Source organism: Thunnus albacares, chromosome 12, assembly GCF_914725855.1.
Source record: "Thunnus albacares chromosome 12, fThuAlb1.1, whole genome shotgun sequence".
In the NCBI taxonomy this organism is placed as follows: Eukaryota; Metazoa; Chordata; class Actinopteri; order Scombriformes; family Scombridae; genus Thunnus; species Thunnus albacares.
Window position 1 is genome coordinate 29,785,566 of NC_058117.1, and position 22,141 is coordinate 29,807,706.

Consider the following 22,141-nt stretch of genomic DNA (forward strand, 5'->3'; position numbering starts at 1 on the left):
GTCGCGCTGTTGTAGTAATACAGCAGATCAACAAAACTACCTGTGGGACAGGAATGAAAGCACCAACAGCAGCTGATCATATTTATTCACAAAATGAAAATTACTGAATCATGAATCAATCACAAAAAACACTCTTCTTCTCTTTTCTTCATGAGCCAAAAGGCTTCTCCTTTCTTCTTGTGTTTCAGTGCATCTAAGCTCCTTCAGGAAAATATGACGCTGCACAGCTGTGTCTGCTACAAAATCATCACGTCAGATTTTCACAAACTAAATAAGCAACGTTTTATTTAGACATGTTCCGCAGGCTACAGCTGTTTTTATTGTTCCTTTATGTCAGTTCTGTTCATTCGGTAATTAACAGGTTTAAATTGTCTATTTGTGTCTTATTGTGTGACAGCCAGATGCTACTATAGATCTATAATCAAATGATAAGACACTGGAGCAATTATCAGATGTTTTCTGTCCAGCTATCACTATGTATAAATTATTAAGTAACAGTGTAAAGTATTAATTAATTGTATGAATGGAACTTTAGAGTTTAAACTGTTACTTAATAAGTTCTACACATTTAGAGCTGACTCCTACATATTTGACAGTTGAGGTGAAGTGCGTCATGAGTAGTTGTGTCTCCTCAAAATGACGCTGGAGTGAGCGAGAACGTCCTGTTTGGTGAATTAAATTCATCTGTCCTCGTGAAGAGACAGAAGTGAGGGAAAGCGACATGTTAGCATAATGAAAAGCCGCCTACGACGGCAGCAACCTCCCCAGCAACCCCCAGCAACCCCCTCAACAGCAACTGTACTATGTGCCCCATCAGGTAGAACATGAAGTGATGATTATGAGGTACAAATGTATCACTATTGTTTTTAGTACCATGGCTGATCTGCATTACAGCTACAGTTCATATGGCTGTAAGAAGTGGTGGTGGTTATTAAAAAGAGGTAAATAAAAACACTGACAGCTCTGTTTGCTGTACAGTTTGTCATTACATTCAATTTATGAATGTTTCTGCCCTTGTTTATGTTTTGAAATGATATAAACTTTTTTGTGAGAGATGTGCACAGATAAGTGAATGTTCGGATTGCTATGTGTGTAGTCATCTTGGTGTCTATTATTGCTGTTATAATGACAGGCAGTAATTTCAAATACCATTTTCATGTTGGGGTTTCACAGTCAGGAACATTTGAGATGCTATTTGATAGCTGAGATGAGACAGCTGAGTGTGATTTTTGCACTGCTGAATAAGACATCTGTGACTTTAAATTGATACCAAAATTAAGTCTGGTTTGTTAACTAAAAGAACATGTTACTGCCAACAGAACACACACACACACACACACACACACACACACACACACACACACACACACACACACACACAATAGAGAGAGAATCATAGTCCTCCTCCGATTACATCAGGTGGGGGGAAACGATATAATATGATGCGATTTGTTGTAAGATTCCATGTTATATTCTGTTTGAAGAAGGGTTGCTATAATTCAACAGGTTATGCTGTAAGTTACGTCGGTGTATGGTGTTTAAAAGTCTTGTTCCATGTGCTCCTTTTTAACTAAAGGTCTCTGCACGGCCCTGGTCACAGAGGACGAACAAAGGCATTAAAAACGAGTCTGTTAGATAAAATGTGAGACTAGACGTGTTGGCTGTTGTAGGAGTTTAGTGTGGGACAGTGTTAGGAGTGAATAACATATTTCTTATAATCGTAGGTAAGGTGTATTGAAGAAAAAACAACAATAGTAATAGTGAATAAAATATAAAAGGCACAGAAAAGACTCAAGACTCAATGTTGCCTTTTGAGCCAGGTTTCCTACTTGGTGGAGGTATGTAATCTCTGACTGCTTTCAAGGGGTTTTTAAGCTTTCTTTTAATCACTGCTATTTTATGTCAATTTCAATTCAAATCCCACTAAAACCAAGTCTAAAAATACACACTAAGAGCTAATTAGAGCTGGAGGGAGGACTGATATGACACGGTGTGAGTCCTCTCTCCGACCTGGCGGTGGGATCATCGGCGTGTCGGACGCTGTGAGAGAGGCAGCTCTCTCTGCGACCTCTTGAGCCCATTAGCTTGGAGGATTCATTGCTGCAGCTCAGAGGCACCTGCGGAGCTGCTGCTCTAATGAGCTCTGATACCGACTCCCAGCAAACATGGCTGACACGTCCCCATCAGTACAGGTGAAGGATGAAGTGTGCACCCCAATTATTTCTGATTCACACACACTCACAACGGTGTTTGTAGTGTTTAGAAGCACCGGCATGACTTCCACTTAAAAACATGGACATCTTTTAAAGTTATGTTTAATATTTTTTAAAACATTGAACAACAAATCTGTGAATCAGCTGCTCCATAATTACCTCACATGAGAATATTGTGTTTTCTGTCCAATTTATTTGCCTGTTAGTCCAACTGTCTGCAGAATCTCTCTTTAAGGGGACATATTATGCTCATTTCCAGCTCTATATTTTAATTTTTGGACTCCACTGGAATTGCTTTGCATGATTCACAGTTCAAAAAACTCCTTATTTTTCTTACACTAGCCCTTTATGCAGCCCCACAGTTCAGCTTCTGTCTGAAACAGGCGGTTTTGGATCCCCCCCCCCCCCCCCCCCCTAACAGCCCGCTCTGTTCTGATTGGCCAGCATCAGGAAGCTTCCTTCTGCTCTGGAGGCAGCATAAACAAACTACAGTAGTCACTTTATTATTTACAATAATCACTAAAAATGTTTTTGGTTTTCTTTTATATTATTTTACTAGCAGCAGTGCCTACATTTAGTAATTGTACAAGTTACTACTTTTGTCACCATTTCCTGTTATGTACATTTTAGTGTTAACAATGTCATATTATTAATGTTATCTTGTTTTTTATTATCAAAGAAAAAGTTGAGGCTTTCTTGGTGTACCTAATAAACAGAGAACTGTACAGTATATAGATACAATATCTGACTTGAGGTGTGGATGGCAGTGATGCTTTTGTACCGGCTGGTTTTTACAGCGGATCATCTCAGAGCCTGAAGCCAAAGGCTCTGAGGAAGCTCATTGATCTGTGAAGCCTCAATAAAGCTTCACTTCAAAACATGGAGATACTCCAGTGTGAGCAGAGCCTGGCAGGTGATGTGGATTTGCTCTGACAGTGCTTTCAGAGTTGCTAAGTTCTTCACCTTGGCTGCTATCGATTGATCGTACCTTCCTCTACAGTCCACTTACTTCTAGAGAAGGAGATTCTCCTGACCCGCCGACAGACCTCAGACGTGTGTTTTTCGTACCAGAGGTGGCTGTCGTCACAGTATCTGAAAGACAAGAGAATTACTGTCAATAGCTGACCTCCACATCAACTCAAACCCCCCTTTCTCAAGAGGATCCTGAGTCAGAATCTTTGATATGTCAAATAAAAGAGTCATCATGGTGCACTCAGAGCAGCAGGATTGTCTCCAGAGATAATCAGATCTATCTCATAGAAGGTCTTAATGACAAGCCAGAAAAAGTATGGAGCCATTCATATGAGTGCAGAAAGTTGGAGGACATAAGTAAACGATTTTTGTTTTCAAGCATTTTGCAGGTCAAAAGGCTACATTTGGTTGACAAGTGAAAAAGATGTTTATGCAAACTCTCTCCTTTTCAGGATCGGCTTTTAGTAAGAAACATCTGCAGGAAGTGATTTCACTGATAGTAGTGTAACACCAAACAACAATCGGCAAATTAGACTGGAATTAATCAGTGAATGAGACAGTATTTATGTTAAAGAAGAGAAACCGTAGATCAGAGAGTATGACATGACTGCTCATGTACATAGCACTGTTATTTAATTTTGATATTCTTTTGATTACTGGCTTTTATTTAAGGATTTATTGCACATGTGAACACATAGTTAGGCTGTCTCACACTGAAATGTAGTCAGACATTAACTATTTTTAATATGTAATGTAATGTAATGGTACCTTGTCTCTATTCTATTCTAGTCTAAATTCTATTGAAGCAACAGTTATATGCAATATCAATGTCCAAAAACATTTACTTTTCAACCGACTTCAGCATACTTATGACCTCAACAGCTAAATGTTTCTTGACAAATGACAATGACAATGTTTACTGGATTATTTTATATGTTTGCAGCACAAAACCGTGGTTTCATATGTTCACAAATGAATTATTTCATGACTTTTGATCATATAAATAATTACTGCAAAGCCACAAAACAACCACGCTTATTGTGTGGATCACAAACAAATGAAACAAGCAAGAATGTTCATGCTTGGCATTTGTAATATTTGCAAAATGGACATCATAAGTATTTCCAAGGCTGACAGCTGACTTTGATTGGGAGAGCAAATGCACAACAAAGATGAAGGTCTTATTCTGTATTCATGTCTCTGTTCTTTCTTTCTTTAAAAAGGGTTTCTATCATTTTAATTTGCATTTCAATGTTATAAGTACTATTTTTCTTTTTTAATGTTTTAATGCATTATGTAAAGCATGAACTATGCTATAAAAATAAACATTTTGCCTTGTCTAATGAACTTAATCGTTCATTTCAGTTTTTACTTTGCCTGGATAGAATTCCTTCTTTGTCTTCCACCTCCTCCACTGTTCTAACTGCAGCAGCTTCATCCTAATCTAGAGGATGTCATTTACTGGTGTGAAAACCTTTTCATGCGTGTCTTGTGGCTGAAGGGTCTGCAGAGGCACTGGGAGAAGAACTTGCAGAGCTCGAGGACACAGGGCTGCAGCTTGTGAGCGCCGACGGTCGTCGTGCTGCCGGAGACGGAGTCGTCGGTCAGCTCTTGTCTCCTCCACGGACAACCTCTCAACAGACAGAGAGAGGGATCACGTCAGTCACAAACACCTTCTGAACCTCTGTGCTACCAAACAAAACCAAAGTCATTAACAAGTTAATTACACAGATTAAAAAAAAAAAAGATGATCACAGAAGTTGGTTTGTATATGAAATAATAAAACAAAGACGTTATAATTAACCTGTAAAAGCCCACAGTGGTGATGTGGAGATTTTATGTACAGAATAAATCATCATCACACCCATCTTTCAAATTCTCTCATTGTATTCATTTTGCATAATGTCGTTTCACTACTTAAATTCCCATTACAGGAATCACTGGTGCTGATGCATTCTAATCATAATGAATGCATTGCAGGTACACAGGTCCCTAATTACCATAAAAATACATATTCAAATGTGAATTTTAATTAGATTCTTCTCCACATTCTGCAGTTATTTGCTCATTTTGCAATCCTTATCAGGTTATATCCAGAGCAGAGCAGGAAACTCATTTCTCAATCCTAAACTTTGACACTGAACCAAACAGAAAGATGGTTTGGACATTTATGAGGTTAATCTTCATCTTCACCTCCCTCATTGGTTTATTTCTTTCTGTTTAAATAATTCATTAGTGTCAGTCTGACATGATTATAGTCAGAGCACAGCAGCCTCACAAAAAACAGCACGTATTAGAAAAACAAATGTATAGTACCTGTGTCGTGAATTTTTTTAACTGCATATCAAATGATGCTTCACATGTGAGTCATTCATATGTCTGAAAATTCAATTAAATTCACTGGTCTGGTTTTTGTAACTAACAAAAAGCACATATGCAACTGTACTCCACCAGACTAGCGTTGCACTTCTACAACCTTTTTGCACTCACAATAGATCAAAATCAAAGCACCAGAACAAGATATGTTGTCTTCCTTGTTCCACTCATTCTTCTTCCTTGTCAAAACCGGGTTCCTACATTATCCATAATGCAACGGCAACAGATTGGTTGAAAGATTGGGATGTATCATGCTAGTAGCGATTAATAGAGTGTCAAGCTGCAAGCCACTATATAACTAATCATACTATACTATAATACTATATAACTCCAGTGAAGCTTAATAGGTTTGATGATACAAACTCACCTATGTGTAGAAAATGTGGAATTGAATCAGGAACATTTATGCATTTATTTTGGTATTGTAAAGCGGTTTACTCCTTTTGGGAGAAGGTGCATAAAGCAATTCAAGATATGTGTAATTGTACTTTTGAGCTATACCCTATGCTATATTTGTTGAATTTTGATGTGGAAAATAAGTTTCCCTTTGCAAGAAAAGATGTGTTTACTATTTTTACTTATTTTGCTAAAAAATGTATCCTCATTACATGGATTTCCCAATCAGGACCCACCATGGGTCAATGGCTGGAGCAGATGACTGAATTTTTGCCTGTTGAAGAAATTACAAGTGAACGGCATTTAAGTTTGCAAGATTTCCAATCCACATGGTCCTCAGTACTGGACTATATAAAGACTATAAAATGACAAATTCACATTGAATAACGGATAACCCACAGACTGTGGTAGGAATTTTTTGGTTTTGTTTTTTTTGGTTTTGTCCCTGTGAGCACATCTAGTTTGTATTGTCCCTGTTGTTCTGTGTGATATCATGTGGCTGTGTATAGGAGTATGTGTGTGATATGTGCTAAATTGTGAATAATTTTTAAAAAAAAGCAAAAAAAAAAAAGCTGCAAGCCACAAACGCCTTCAAACAACTTCTTTTTCCACATACATATGAAGTCCTGTGAACAGACTTTGATGTGTAAAAATCGGTGCAGTTCCTCTGTAACAGACCTGAACTTTAAAAACACCAACCATTATGTTTCATTGTGGGCTGCAATAGTTGCATCACAACGAAAACAAGACTGAGGTGCAACACACACCAGCCACACCTGTAACACAAACCAGATGCATCGTACAGACTAGACGAGGTAGTCATTGTATAGTATTTGGGATGTGCTAATCACCGGAACACATGTGGAGAGTTGACGTGTAGGGACTTAGCTGTAACTTCTACAAAAATGACCGCAACTTCACGTTTCTGCGTTCAACCTTTTACTGAACAAGGGCGCATTATTACATCAAATATCGGACGGCATTGCACTGCTTACATACAGCTTGTGCTGACAAAAAAAGCTTTCAAGCTTACTTCCTTTTTTCTGCTTATGACTCATAACACATTGACTCCAAATTTGTAATATTTAACCCTTTTAACTGTATATTTTTAACTATATGAATAACTGTAGGAATTATTGTATTAATTATTGTATCAATGAACTAAAGATACAACATGACGTGCATCAACGCCGTGAACAGGACAGTGATTTAAAGTCCCGCTAGCTGCTCTGTGAGGCCGTAGACTTAGTGTTCATGTCAACATCCAAGTCGTAATTATGACCAAGAAATTTCTTCTGAAAGCTCCAAGATATCCAACTTGGTGCTTAATAATATGCCTCACATGATATCAACTAAAAGCTGCTGTTCAAGGTAATTAAATCAGATTTAATGGATACACCAATACAACCGTCTTACTTGTCCAAAGACGTGAACCCTCAGTTAGGCATCGCCTTAAGCTAAATGCTAACATGCTGATGTTTAGCATATTTACCATCTTGGTTTGTCAGAATACTATCATTTGCTAATTAACACTAAACACAAAGTATCGCTGAGACTGACAGGAGTGTCGTTTTATTTTCCAGCTGTGAGCAGAAAGGTGACTCAGAGCTTCACAAAGCTTTTTTAAATTTTTTTAAATTTTAAATAAGAGTCAGTGACTTTGACTTGTGGTCTGCTACAAACCACAAAATATTTGCATGCAAGGCAACATTTCACATCTGCTTATATTTATTTTACCACATGGTGTTTATATTTGTTGTGTAATCCCATCATATTATTCATATTTCTATTTCTTTATATATTGTGTATTTAATTTGCATTGAATATGTCATATGTGACACGTTGTGATGTGTTTCACCTGTGATCATTTCTCATACGTGTTTGTCAGGACAGGTCGACGCTTCATCATCTTAAAAACTTGCAGCTATTTCCAATTTTATCAAAAAATGAACACAAAAGCAGCAAAATCCAGACAGGAAATGATCTGCAGACATTCTAGAGATCAGCTATTTGCACCACAATGAATCAAACCTTCTTATCACCGGCGTGTGTGTGTGTGTGTGTGTGTGTGTGTGTGAGAAGCATCATCTCTGAAACGTACAAACACTCGACACACAGAGCGCAGAGATGTGCAGCTGGGCGACAAATGCTCATTTTACTGCAAACTAATGACTCTGTGACAAATTGCACAGGATGCTCTGGCCTTCTGTTTGTTGCTAGGCAGAAGTCAGTGGGGGAGCAGCAGCTGCTTCTCCAGCGAGACGTTACTGCCATCTAGTGGTTCAACTGGGAACTGTGGCGACATGTTCCTTCAGTGTTTACTGGTGACTGTTTATTCTGGATTGTGCCTCATTTTTATGTTACTTTAATGTGATTATTTACTGATTCTCTGATATGGACTTAAAGAATCATTTGGATGAGACTAAAGGCTTTTAATCAGTGGATAACTCAGGCAATTTTAGAGGTCTGGGCTCATCTACGGTGAGATAACTTGTTGTTATACTTTGGTCTTTTGATTAGATTAGAGATTATTTAGATATTTGTATTAATCCCCAGAGGGCAATCTAGTTTGGTTGCCTGTGCAAAGTGACAAATAACAAAAGAGAGTCCAACAGGTCACATCAGACAACACATGAAGGACACACTGCCATTACTATCGTAGTAACACTAAAACCAGGCAGTTACTGTATAGATTAAACCTGATTTTATCGTAGATTGGTTGCCCTGTCGACTGGATTTCTGGCAGGTCAGAAATTTTGGTCGTCTGTCTGCAGATTTCCAACATGGCTGCTGTTATAAACTGAATCTGATTGGAGGATATTTGACATGTTGTGGTTAAACTGTCGTCCGACTGAGACGCTGCGATAGAAAACTGAACTTCACATCAGATTGTTGCATCTTCCAAACATCTGTGGAACATCTTCCTATTCTTCTTCTTACTTTCTGTTCATAGCGTAAATGCACAAAGTAACGCCGTCTTTCTCTCTTTTTGTCCACATTGTCGAGGATGCCGTCGTCTTGTTTGAATACATTTTTGGACTCTGTGTTTACGTTCAGCGTGAGCACATCGTGGACGCTCAGTTGATCCGTACAGTTTGAGCAAAAACGTTGCAGGTTCTGATCATGCAGAAAGTTAGATTGAAACGTGTAGAATGAGTTAACACAACGTACAAGAATATACAAATAAATAAACGATAAAAACACACAGTCTGCTTAGCTTAACACACAAACAAACAAATACTCAAAAGAGGGAATTATTGTTGCTCAAGAGCTCAAATAATGAATACAGTCCATCAATTAAAATCAATAAAACAAGCAATAAACATTAAACAAAAGCTTTGAAACAGTGTAAACAATATATTGTGGGGTTAATTTGCTCTAATGTAATTAGTTTTTTTAACGATTTTGTGTCATCTTGTCGGAGAGAATAAAAGTTCTCACTTAAACATGTTATCTCTGGATTGTTTTGTAGATCCATAAATCAATCAATAACACAATCAAATCAGAGGGAATTAAATGATTTTGAGAATGTCTTTGATATCAGGGGGCATGAAATATTTGGATAATATCAGTAATTTTCCTTCACATGCAAAATGAATGTTTTCACATCTGAAATATGACGTTTAATGTTAAATGAATGAAAATGTATGAATGTGATTTGTTGTCCACGTAGGAAACATCTGACAACACAACGTCTGGTAATCATGTGTTCATATTCAGACTTATAACATTAAAGATGTTTTTTCCACATGAGATAAATTCACTTTTTTGTAAGTAAGTGCATAACTTTGTATTTTTAATCAAATTTGACACATTTGCTAAACAGGACTTTGGGGGGAAAAAAAATCATGATTTTACATATTTCTATGTATTTGTTGTTACTAATATCATATTAATGTTTCTAAGTAGCTAATGTTCATACTGCTCTAAATATAAGTCTTACATAATTTTACCACTCCAGCTTCTATTGTTGTTTGTGTTTAGTCTCTTTTAGCATCTCGAGTCTCTTTTCCCTTCAAACAGGCTCACGGATCATGTAGCAGACAGATAAACACTGAATATTTGGCCTTAATTTGCTTTTAACCTTTGCAGCTTAAACCATCAAAGCTTTCACATAGAAGGGGGCTGCGCCTGCGTTACCATGGTTACTATCTCAACCTCCTGCATGTGTCTCAGTTTCTCTCCTTCCCGTGCACACACACAGTTAGTGATATCAAGTGTCTTTTTTAGCATCAAATTCCCTCTTTGTGTCTCCTCAGACAGTGTTTCCCTGTTGAGCTGCAGGTGGAAGTATAGTAACAAAAAGAGGAACTTTGGCACTAAAAAGACTGTAACATTGAAAGATATCTACTTGCTTTAAAGCTTCATATCAGCTTCAGATAAACTTTTAAATACATTTTATAGGAGGAATGAAGAAGAAGCAAGAAAAACATGTTTCAATGTTCACCTGGGCTCCTGACTGTTGTTTTAAGACAGACTTGAAAAATTAACATACTGCAGCTTATTAATAGTGCAGCAAAAACTACATAATCAATCGACTAATTGATAAAACAGTGTTGACTTGCAGTTGGAAACAGGAAGTGAACAGTGATCTCTGTGTCAAATGCTTTGTTGACTTTTCCATCTATCCCGACCTCCTCCCTATGTGGAGTTTGTCGCTCTATAATGACGTCACCTGACTCCCTCCTTCGCTCCCGTCATAGTTACTACGGCTACTAGAGGGCGCTGTCACTCGAACGTCAACAAGATGCAGGAGTTGTTCAGTGGACGCGACACATTCAGTGTGTTTTGGAGTCGATTTAACAATAGACAGAGAGAGCAAATTAGTTTTCTTACAGTTTTTGGAGAGATCTGATAGAAGCAAATAATAACTCCCTGGTGACTTGTTCAAAAGTCTTGTTTTGTCTGATCAACAATCAAAAATCCAAAATATCCAGTTTTATATTATGTATGACACAGAAAAGTTTCAAGCTGCAACCAACAAATGTTTGGGATTTGTACTTTAAAAAAATGACTAAAAGTATTGTTTTGTGATAAAAACAGTTGATGATTAATTTCCTGTTGATAAATTAAACAATTAATTGATGCACCTGCAGATGTTTACCTGCTTTCTCTGTTTCCACAGACTTGCTGGGTGTTGTAGTTCTCCTGCTCACAGGCCTTGTGATCGTTTCAGCCATCGTCGGTCCCGCTGTGGGACCGACAGGTGACGGTCTGGTTGGATGAACCGTGGAGGTCGTGTGATGGGTTTCTGTTCTCGGCTGGTGTGTAGCTGCAGTCAGCCGGGTCAGACTAATCGCTGGTGAGAACGTTATAGGTTTGGTTGTACCAACTGTAGCCGGAGCTGCGGCAGTTGAAACCGACACAGTGGTGACTTGCAGGGTGGTGGTTGGTTGCGTTGAGGTTGCGATTGGTGGTAAAATTGTTGTTGGTTTTTCTGTAGCTTGTGTCATTATTGGTGTTGTCGCTCTTTGTGTCGTTATTTGTTGTGTTGTCAGTCTTTGGGTTGTTGCTCTTTGTGTCGTCATTCTTTGTGTCGTCAATTGTTGCGTTGTCAATCGTTGCGTCGTCGCTCTTTGCGTCGTCAGTCGTTGCGTCGTCAGTCGTTGTGTCGTCAATCGTTGTGTCGTCGCTCTTTGCGTCGTCAGTCGTTGCGTCGTCAGTCGTTGCGTCGTCAGTCGTTGCGTCGTCCTCGGTCTCTCTGCTGTAGTTTGACTCTGTGGCATGACGGTTGTAGTCTGTTGAGCTGCTGCCAGCGGCTGTGCAGCGCCGACCGTTGCCGTTGTTGCAGATGCTTCGTCCATGGCTGTCGGTGAAACTGAAGAATCAAACGCAGACAAGAAGAAAGTTTTCTTTACTGGCTGCAATAAGGCAGAAGAAAATTCAGCAACATCAAATGACTTACTGGAGATTTTTAACTAACTAGTGGTGAAAGTATTAGTCAACCGTCAACAAAATTTAAAGATCCTCTCCACACGTTTCAAAATATATAAGAATACTCTGCTTTGAGTATAATTTGTACCTAGTGTGGTTTTTCCTTCCTAAAAAGTCCATTTATGTCATTAAAATCCTTTAGATGACATCTACTCCTTCACATTCATCAAAAAATCCCAAATTCCTGCTGGACACAAGATGTCTCCTACTCAGTGAATGTTTGCTAGAGGTTTAAATGTGGAACATGATTGGCTCCAAACTAGTTGTGATGTCACAAATCACACTCGTAGGTACCTTTAACTGAGATTTAAGGTGAACATAAAGAAACTTTCCTCTTTCAGCAGATGTATGTGAAAATAAACTATCTGCACAGAGACGAGAACAACATCCAACTGAAGGAACAAGAAGAACGACCTGTTTGAGTGGAGGGAAACTTTAATCAACACCAATTTTGATAAAAGATAAGATGGACAGATAGAGCGCTTTACTAATACCAAAGGAAAATTGCAGTGTTGCAGCAGCCGCCTCACAAAACAATGAGGTATGTAAAAAACAAATAAAATTAAAGGCTAAATTACACTGAAAACTATCTAATAATATCATTGTAAACTGAATATTTTTGGGCTTTGGACTGTTTTGAAAATGCCACCTAGTGTTCTGAGAATTTGTGAGCAGATTTTCCTGCTATTTCCTGACATTTTAAAGACTAAACAATTAGTCAGACAAATTACTGAGACACTTAAATTTGTCCTTACGTTTTTTCACCAGCAGAGTGCTGTTTTCACATACTTTGTCACAGGTATTTCTATCTGAGAGTTTGAGTCGTCAGTACCTGTGCAGACTACTGAATGTGAAAGTGAGAGATGAAACTGATTGCTTTACTGCTTTGTATTCATAATGTGTAGTATTTGTTCTGTTGTTTGGTTAAATGTGTTTTGTTTTGTATGTGAAACAGTATGTACGCCTCAGGGCACAAGACAACTTTCAGAAAAATATTCGGATAATAAAGTGAATTCAAATTTGTTCAGGACAGAAGGTGTTTCATATTTACATGAAATCAATATCTTTTTGTTGTTGTGGAAGTTCAGATGTGATCTCAGAATTAAGTTATTTCGTAAGAAAAAAAATTCACTTGTGCAGGATTAACAACAGTTTATTAGAGTGTGAGTTTATTTTGTGATTAACGTTCGACCTACATAACATTTCATGCCCTCAGAATCAAACGATTTAGATAATCTGGATAAACTGTTTGTTTCCAACCCGTCTGATCGACCAGCTGCAACTAACGATTATTTTCATTATCAATTAATCTGTTGATTATTTTCTCGATTAATCGATCAGTTGTTTGGTCTATAAAATGTTGAAAAATGTCGATCAGTGCTTCCCAAAGCCCAAGATGACGTCCTCAAATGTCTTATTTTGTCCAGAACCCAAAGATATTCAGTTTACTGTCGTAAAGAAACCAGAAAATATTCACATTTGAGGAGCTGGAATCAGAGAATCTATTTAAAATGACTCAAAACAATAAGGCAATTATCAAAATAGTTGGCGATTAATTTAATAGTTGGCAACCAAGAAATGAATCAATTAATCGCTGCAGCTTTACTTTTTAGTGTCATTAATAACTGATGGATACAACTGTGAAAATAATCTTTATCATCGTCCTTTAAATCGTCTTTTCTTTTTCTATAACACAAGAAATAAAACTGATTCAACTCACACTCTTCTACCATACTTACCATTCAGTATTAACTAAACTTCTAATATTAGGTTCTAAATCGTTGCACATATCAGATTTAACAGAACGAGTCTGAGCTTCAGTAAATCAAACATGAACGCCGGCCTCTTGTTGACACTCACCAGGTGCGGTAGAATGGACTCTGCTGGTTAACATGGAGCTCATCCCAGATGGCGAGATGTGACTCAGATTCGTGGGCAGTTGGTGCCATTCTGAAGTTTGAAATAGATATTTAAAAATATTGTGATTAAACGGCTCTTATAGATGACAACAGATACTTGAACTTGTTTTGTTTTTTTAAAAAAAGACTTAAGACTTAACTCACCAAGAGGGAGGCTGATTGAGGAGACATTACCTACATAAAAAGAAAAGAAGAAAAGGTTTAAAAGGTTTAGTGAGGCCAGACGTGAGGGAGTGAACATCTTGCAAAATAACAATAACAATAATAATAATAATAATAATAATAATAATAATAATAATAATAATAATAATAATAAACATTATTTACTGAGGAAAACAAATGATCAATTACAGGTATAGAGAAAAAAATAAAATACTCAACATATAAAAACAAAAAAACAAAAAATAAATAAACACATAAATCACTGTGGAACTGGAAACATAGATTGAAGACATAAAGGGCTTTTGTTTAAAGGTAAGCTTTAACAAGTGATTTAAAAGATGTTACTGATTCTGCAAAAATAACTTATATAACTTTATTAGTGTTGTGACATCAGAAAGATATGATATATTGGACATGGTGGCAAAAAGAAGCTTTGAGCCTCAAACACAGTATTTAGGCCTATAAAAACTTTAGCATTCAGTTCTTGCATTCAGCCCGCTGACTCTGGGAAGAAGAAATAACGCAGACATGCTGTTTTCTTCTCATCACTAGAGTTTGTTTTTATTTTTAAAATTTGTCGTACTGTGGCTAAGATGTCATCTCTACAAATTTGGCATCCTGGATTTAAATATGACACAAGACATCTGTGCTTTTAAGTGTGAAATACTGCAGAAATGTTTAAAATTAACCCATCAGGTATTCAGTTTATCACAGGTGTCTTTCATAAAATAAACAGTGAAATGCTGCCATCTGGTGGTTGTGTTGCATACTGTCAATGAACGACAAGACAGACACTTTTCTGTCTTATAGAGCTAAAAGATCATGATGTCTATGAGTTGATAAAGTGTTTGACTGACAGACAGTCAGTGTATCGTACAAGAACAAATACTGTATGTTCCTCACATGATGACAGTGTATGTGAAACTATTGTAAACACACCTGTGTGTGGTCCTTCCACGATGGTCTGGTTGAAGAGAGGAGTGATGGAGTCGACCTCCCAGAGCTCTGGCAGCTCTCTGCCTGGACAAAACACACACACACACACACACACACACACACACACACACACACACACACACAGAACGACTTCAGCATCATCATCATCATTTGAAAATTTCATCATGATCACTTTCATTAATATCTAGTGAAGATATTAACGTTACTCCTTTATGAGTCTGAGGCTCATCAAAACAGATAACTGATAACATATAATATCATTTGATGTTAACCTATACAACTTTATAGAGTTTATGACTTCAACGATTAACCGAAAGACAGAAAAATAATCTATAATCTGTAACTATTCTGATAATTGATAAAAATAAAAATACACCCAATATTCGCAGGTTATAGTTTCACAATTTTGAGGATTTGCTGCTTTTCTTTATTTTATGTGATAATGAGTATTATTCTAATTTTGACAGTTGGTTGGATAAAACAAGACATAAGTAGATATCTCCTTGGGTTTTTCACTATTTTTCTGACATTTTATAGACCAAATGATTAATGGAGAACATAACCGTTACACGCTAAAAATCATTGGCCCGCTCCTCATCTCTGCTGGAGGTTAACGTTAACGTTCACCGAAATTTTCAACGTTAACCGCAGTTTGTAACTTTCATGTATTGAAAAACCCAGAAGACGTTTAGTTTAAAAACACTCACCGTTGCTCTGAAGGTACTTTCATAATTCCCGAAGACTCTTCTAACCCTCTGGGTGAAAACATATTCCGTCCGTTGAATGATAAAAAAAAAAGATTTTTAAACTGTTTCCCAAGTTGCGACCGTTTCCTAACGTTAACCGAAAGGCCGCCATCTTCGTTTGGATTCGGAAACAGTAGCGAGACTTGGCAAACAGTTTTTAAATATTTTTTTTTAATCATTCAATTTTCAAGCATCGTCGGTTATTAATCTTTTAGAGAAACAAGTAGCTATGAAACAGAAACAACATGCTCGCATATACTAGCATAAAACCCCTTCACCTCCGACCGAACCGAACCAGAGCCGTTAGCAGTCGCGTTGCATTGTGGGTAGTGTAGGCTCCAGATTTTAACCACGAAGAAGAAGGTATGGAGCTTAAAATTCTGGCTCTGCTGCACTTATATTTCATACTTTATTCATTCGTGCTGCTCGATTTTGATGTTTTGTTTTCTTTGAACTGTCCACTGTGAGTCCAACAATGTTACAGGAGTGAAATGCTAAATGCTATGTAAGAATATTTGCTATTGAATTAGGGCTGCAACTAACGATTATTTTCATGATCGATTAATCGTTCTGTCAGAAAATAGTGAAAAATGCCTGCTATAATTTTGTACAGCATCTTGTTTTGTCTGATCCAACAGTCTGAAATACAAATATACTCAGTTTACTGTCATGTATGACACAGAAAAGTATCAAATCCTCATATTTGAGAAGCCAGCAAATATTTGGCATGTTTGCTTAAAAAAAAAAAAAAGTTGCTGATTAATTTTCTATGGACTGACAAATTGCTTAATCCCCTTATTGTTGCAGCGCTATATTTAAAATTGTTATATTGCTCTTTTATCAAACTAACAAGATAACGGATTTTAAAACATTCAGATTCAAGTAGTGGATTCAATACTGGAGTCATGTTAGATCGAATCCTATCAAATCCAAAACACAATGCATCACAGAGAATAAAATGAAAAGTCATTATGGCAACTTTTCTATTTAAAAAAAGGCCAACAAATCAATGGAATAAAAATAAAAGCTGGCAAAATTAAATATATATAGTTCAACAGTTCAATGTTGTCAGAAAAATACACAAAATGACAACAACTCCACCACGAAACATTTGATTAAACAGCAGCAAAACCAAAAGAAAACTGACACATCAATCCCTTTAATAAATGTTTCAACGTTCATTTTGACATTTGTCGTTTCACTTACACAGTTGTCATCGTTGATGCAGGTTTTCATTATATTTTTTACATCAAAATGTTTGTAGAGTGACTGACGCAGCCCATTAAACACACAGTAGAAGTCTTCCAATTAAAACTCAGATCAACAGATCCAGTGAGCTCTACTTACCCATCTTACCCGCCATCACACAGATGTAGATACAGTCTGAATTGTTCCTCTGGCTTACTGACAGACACAAACAGAAAACATCATATTAGTAGAATATCACATTATGAAGAAGGGCTTGGAAACAATTATTTAAGACTCACCTGATAATATGGAGGAAGATTTAAAGAGCTCATGTAGATAACTTGTTGAGTTTCCCATCACGTCCAACAGAATGGCTGTGAAATCTAGTAAAAATCCAGTAAAAGAGATTTGGAGCAGCGGATTATCTGGCTTTTTGTGTTTTAAAACTCAATAATAACTGAACTTTAAAGGATAACCACCACAAATTTCATTTAAATCAAAAGAAAAAAGATCAAATATTTCCTACCGGTTAGATCGTTGGTCTCATTTGTGACACAGTAGCAGAATCGTCTCCTGAACATGTTGGTTTCTATACCTCTAATGCTGGAAACTACAAAACACACAACAGGGGCGGAGAGTCAGTTTAGAGAGTTCAAACCTGCCTGTGAAACATGTGACACACAGGGTGCAGATGTGGGTATGGACGGTCAAGGTATTGCTGAGTTGTCCCTTCAATATCTTCACTGATCTCAAAACCATCCTGTCAGATTAACTTCACATAATATTAATGGTGAGATCTATGCAGAGTTAAGTGTTTTCCAGGAAAAGTGTGTTATTATGATAAAAAAAGTGAAAGAGCAGGATATGGGAGATACCCAACTTGATGATCTAGCAACTCTTGCCTGTTTCTGGCAACTTATATCAGCAAATACAAATTCAATACAGTCAACTTTTTGCAGAGACTTAATGTGTGTTAAGGGACTGCAGGTCAAAATTTGTTGTAAGATAACTCTGGTGCAGGTGGTACATCAAATGGTAACATTTATATTTAATACTGTACATGGTCCCTTATAAATGAAATAAATGAATTAATAAAATGTGTCCACACATGTATGCATATAAAAGAGAAATAGAGAGCAGGTTTTGCACATAAACAACTGTTTATTTTGGCCGTCTGCTGAAGTTAAAACTAAAAATCTACACCTTTGGTACAGACAAAGTAAAACAGCTTCTGTCTACATGATCATGAGGTTAAAAAAATAAGTTTAAAGGTTTCAGAAACAGTGGACTGACTGCACCTTGCACTAGTTTAGTCTTTTAATGTTTACTTTTAACTTTTTAAATATTAATTTCAAAGGAAAATGAAGACAATCAACTATTATCAAAGTAAAGAAGCCTGAATTTAACATATTCAGTGATGCCAGTGGTGTTGTTTACAGTATGTAGTCTGTCTTTATTCAAGTCTCCAAGAAGAGACAGAATTTTACTACTTGTGGCTGATCACAAATTTCTCATAATTTGGTGCCAAAAGATTGTTTGCTTTTAAATGCGTTTTGTTACAATCACCTAACAAGCTCTTTAAGCAGTAATTAAGTGCAAGCATCACTGTGACCTATTATACTGAATACTGCACTGATACATACTGTCAGTCACAGTGAAAAGGAGAATTACACGCAGTTATCAAACCAAACCACTAGATGGAACTATTGACACAGTCATAGGTATTAATCTAGTGAAGTGATGCTCATTTATTATCTCAGTATATTCAGTATATACTGCCACATAAAACATAACATGATCCAGAGTTAACTACTGCAGATGTGTCCTGCGTTGTTTTCAGCTGATCCCTATAGAGCCACCAGCAGGTGGACATTTGTGGTTCAGAGTGAAATATCCCGACACTATTAGATGGATTGACATGTAATTTACAACAGATATTCAAGGTTGCGGAAAGAGAGGTCATTTAAGGATTATTTTTAAAGTTTATCTTTAGAAAAATAAGATGGAAGCTTAAAAAAAAAAAGAAAAGAAAAGGATAACACAAGCCGTATTCACAGAGCCAGCTCTCCAGTCATCAACACCACAAGATTGATGTTGTTACGCTCCACCCTTAGTCGGCCCTATGGGGTGAACAACACTCCATAGCTTACCCAAAGTAAAACCAACACCTTTTAAAATACCCAAACCATGGGATTTATTAACAAAAACATACAAAACCATCCCAGGCTGAGCAACAGCAAGACCAGCAGTCCACAAACAAGAAGCCTGTCATTTAACTCTTCCTCCCTGGCCAGGTGCACCTCATTGTGGACTGATTATTATGATTATTGAAATATCACAAAAACTATTGGATAGATTGCAGTGCGATTTGGTTCACACATTCATGATCTCCAACAAATATTGTGCCATTTTCATTGTTTTACTTGTCGACCCATTTAAATTGTTCTATTTTGGTGTTTTGTATATTTATGGCCTTGATGTAATGTTATTGTTGGATGCAATGATAATGTAACTATATTGTGTACTGTAGCCTGTTGATTTTATGTGTTCAGCTGTACTTTGTATTGACTGATAATTAGCAAATGTTATCATGCTAACACTCTAAACCAACACAGTGAACTGGGTGAACATTATAACTGCATCAACATGCTAGCATTATTACTGTGAGCATGTTAGCATGCTGATGTTAGCATTTAACTCAGGTGCAGCCTTACAGAGCTGCTAGCATGGCTGTAGACTCTAAGTTGTAAAATGTTTATCTCCTGTTAGCTGCTTCAGGTGAAGTAGAGGTTTGTGTGGGGAGAATATTTACTGTTATAGACCAGCAGGGTGAGTTTATGGAGAGCCAGAGAGCTGTAGGACGTCACACTGAGGAGGGAGAAGAGCTGCCGGGAGCCTGTACAAGTAAGACAGGAGGAAAGACATGAACAGATGATCTTCTGAATATACAGTACTGTGCAAAACATTGAGGCACTTTAGATGTTTAGATTCTTATACATAATGCAACACCATCAGGGAGGCGTTTTATGGGTCCCAAATTTATTCTGCAGCATGACAACAAGACCAAAAATACAGCCAGAGTCATAAGGTGATTTTGGAGCTTTTTCATTGGTCTAAAAACTGTTGGAGGAACTACCCCCTTTTTATTGTGTCTGCACTGCAGGAACTGGGAACAAGCGTAATACCCTTTTGAGGGACTTTTTTTTAGCTCCTTATCAGGGTAGCTACTCTCCCAGCACAAGAGGAACCTTAGTGATGTAAGTGTATGGTGATTGGTCCAACACATGAGCCAACCGGCAACCACGATTTTTATAAACCTGTGTAAAACAACCACATAGTCTAAATTTGCACATCTCCTTTCCAACTCTGTTATTACCCATAACAACAAACAAACAGCTCCGATCATGGCGTCCTCCATCTTGTTGTTGTTGTATTTCATGCAGAAGTGACATTGCTATACCAACCACTGGCTGTTACTTCAGCGTTCCTATTGGTGGTGTGAATCCAAACAGAGAAAAAGCCCTTGAAGGTATGTAGTTCTCGGGGGAGCTCCAGTTCCTCTCAGGGAGTCCCCAGAACTGTTTGGTCCAAAAGTGCCTATTAAGAACTTTCTTCAGCAAGAAGAACAAGGAGTCCTGCAACAGATGGTTTGGCCCCCACAGAGCCCTGATCTCAACATCATGGAGTCAGTCTGGGATTATATGAAGAGACAGAAGCAGCTGAGATGCCAAAATCCACAGAAGAACTGCGGCAACTTCTCCAAGATGCAGGAACAACCGACCTGCCAAGTACCTGAAACACTGTGTGCAGGTGAACCGAGGAGAACTGCTGCTATTTTTAAGGCAAAGCTACTCACAGCAAATATTGATTTACTTTAGGTTTCTTCTGTTTACTCAACTTTGTATCAAGTCCATTGATAAATAAAAACTATTGATGGCATTATTGTTGAAAGCATCCTCACTTTACTTTTAGTGCCTAAAATGTTTGCACAGTACTGTAGATAGACTGTATCCACATGCACACATGCATTTTAAAATGTGGCTTTTGATTGATTTTGCCTCAGAGATGCATACATGCACACTTAGAATGCATCTTTAAGTTGAGACAAAACTATTTGAGTGAACTGGTCCTTTACAGCTGACATTTTATGAATCTAAGCAGCTCTGCCTGCAGTTTGACCTCTCTGTGGTTTAATCATGACAGACATAAAAGATTTACAGCTCAGAATTGATCTGCACAAGAATGATATTATGACAACCTACCTGACTGGCTTGAATTTATTAAAGTATTGACCAGGGGAGTGAGGTCGATGGCTGCTGGATCGATGTGCTCTGCTGGGATTTCTGGGAAATAAAGGCAGACCAAAGAGTCAATGGGAGATTATTCTGGTTTTAATCTTTATTATGGAATTAGCAGCATCAGCAGAATGTGGCTCAATAACCGCAAGATGTACTAAAATGACAAAAAAGTAATGATTACCAAGAGGAATTAGCCCCTGAAGTGTCATCTGTTACTTGAATAATGTGGTCAATACTGAGGTTGATATGGGCCTTTTATTAAATATATTTTAGATATTGTGCACCTCTGATTTGATGGAGCAAAGTCCCTGAGCACAGCTTGCTTTGCACTTTAGTTTTATAATCATATGTGCTCTAGATATTTTATATTACCTCTATGTAGAACGTTATGTCTTCTGTCCAATTAATCGATTGCTTGTTAGATTTGAATGAAATTTGGTGGATTTTGAGGATGGTGCAGCCTTATGGAGATTTGTTTCTTCTTACTATAATCTTTTAAGTATTTCATTAGTTTTATTGTCTCATGATGCTGTTTCACAGGCTTTAACACCCTGAAAAGAATAAAATGTGTGGTTGTATTTCATTTTGGCATGAAAAAAATTTACAGTATTTCTGCTCTTCAAAAACTTGTCAAAATCTTTTAGCATCTTTTTATATCACCAGTAAGAAGTCTTTATGTTACTGATGAACTGAGATTTATTTCCAATTCAGACAATTAATAATAGAGAAACAGCATGAAAACAGACACATGTATTTAAAGTATGTAACTATTGTATGTGACACCTATTTCACGCTGCCATTCTGTCCAAGTCTCTCTTGTGAAAGATATAATGACTTCCTCATTAAATAAAGATGAAATAAAACAGACTGATACAGTGTTAAAACAACATCAAACTGTCGTTCCAGGCAAAGCAGAGAAAGACTCTTTGAAGTGAGAACACACAATAAGAACCTGTATTTCTCTGTAACTTTGACTTAAT

The 22,141-nt window shown here is 37.2% G+C and overlaps 1 protein-coding gene across 6 annotated transcripts in view; it reads right to left on the minus strand.

Annotated features, from left to right (window-relative positions):
* Positions 1 to 22,141, minus strand: part of LOC122993489 (HERV-H LTR-associating protein 1) — a 58,121-nt gene that overhangs the window by 31,570 nt on the left and 4,410 nt on the right. For 4 of the 6 annotated variants that reach the window (XR_006406395.1, XM_044367682.1, XM_044367679.1 and 1 more), the window contains 11 exons: positions 21,126 to 21,206; positions 19,676 to 19,759; positions 17,390 to 17,473; positions 17,163 to 17,246; positions 17,023 to 17,079; positions 14,912 to 14,992; positions 13,955 to 13,984; positions 13,752 to 13,841; positions 11,062 to 11,775; positions 4,660 to 4,816; positions 3,223 to 3,305 (listed from right to left, as the gene is read on the minus strand). Coding sequence is in view for 5 of the 6 variants with exons in the window: in XM_044367682.1 (XP_044223617.1) it covers positions 3,223 to 3,305; positions 4,660 to 4,816; positions 11,062 to 11,775; positions 13,752 to 13,841; positions 13,955 to 13,984; positions 14,912 to 14,992; positions 17,023 to 17,079; positions 17,163 to 17,246; positions 17,390 to 17,473; positions 19,676 to 19,759; positions 21,126 to 21,206 (1,545 nt within the window). In the remaining variant the exon portion in view is untranslated. Of the gene's footprint in view, positions 1 to 3,222; positions 3,306 to 4,659; positions 4,819 to 11,061; positions 11,776 to 13,751; positions 13,842 to 13,954; positions 13,985 to 14,911; positions 14,993 to 15,636; positions 16,008 to 17,022; positions 17,080 to 17,162; positions 17,247 to 17,389; positions 17,474 to 19,675; positions 19,760 to 21,125; positions 21,207 to 22,141 lie in introns of those variants that run through there. The other 2 variants (XM_044367683.1, XM_044367684.1) reach the window with 2 other exon arrangements.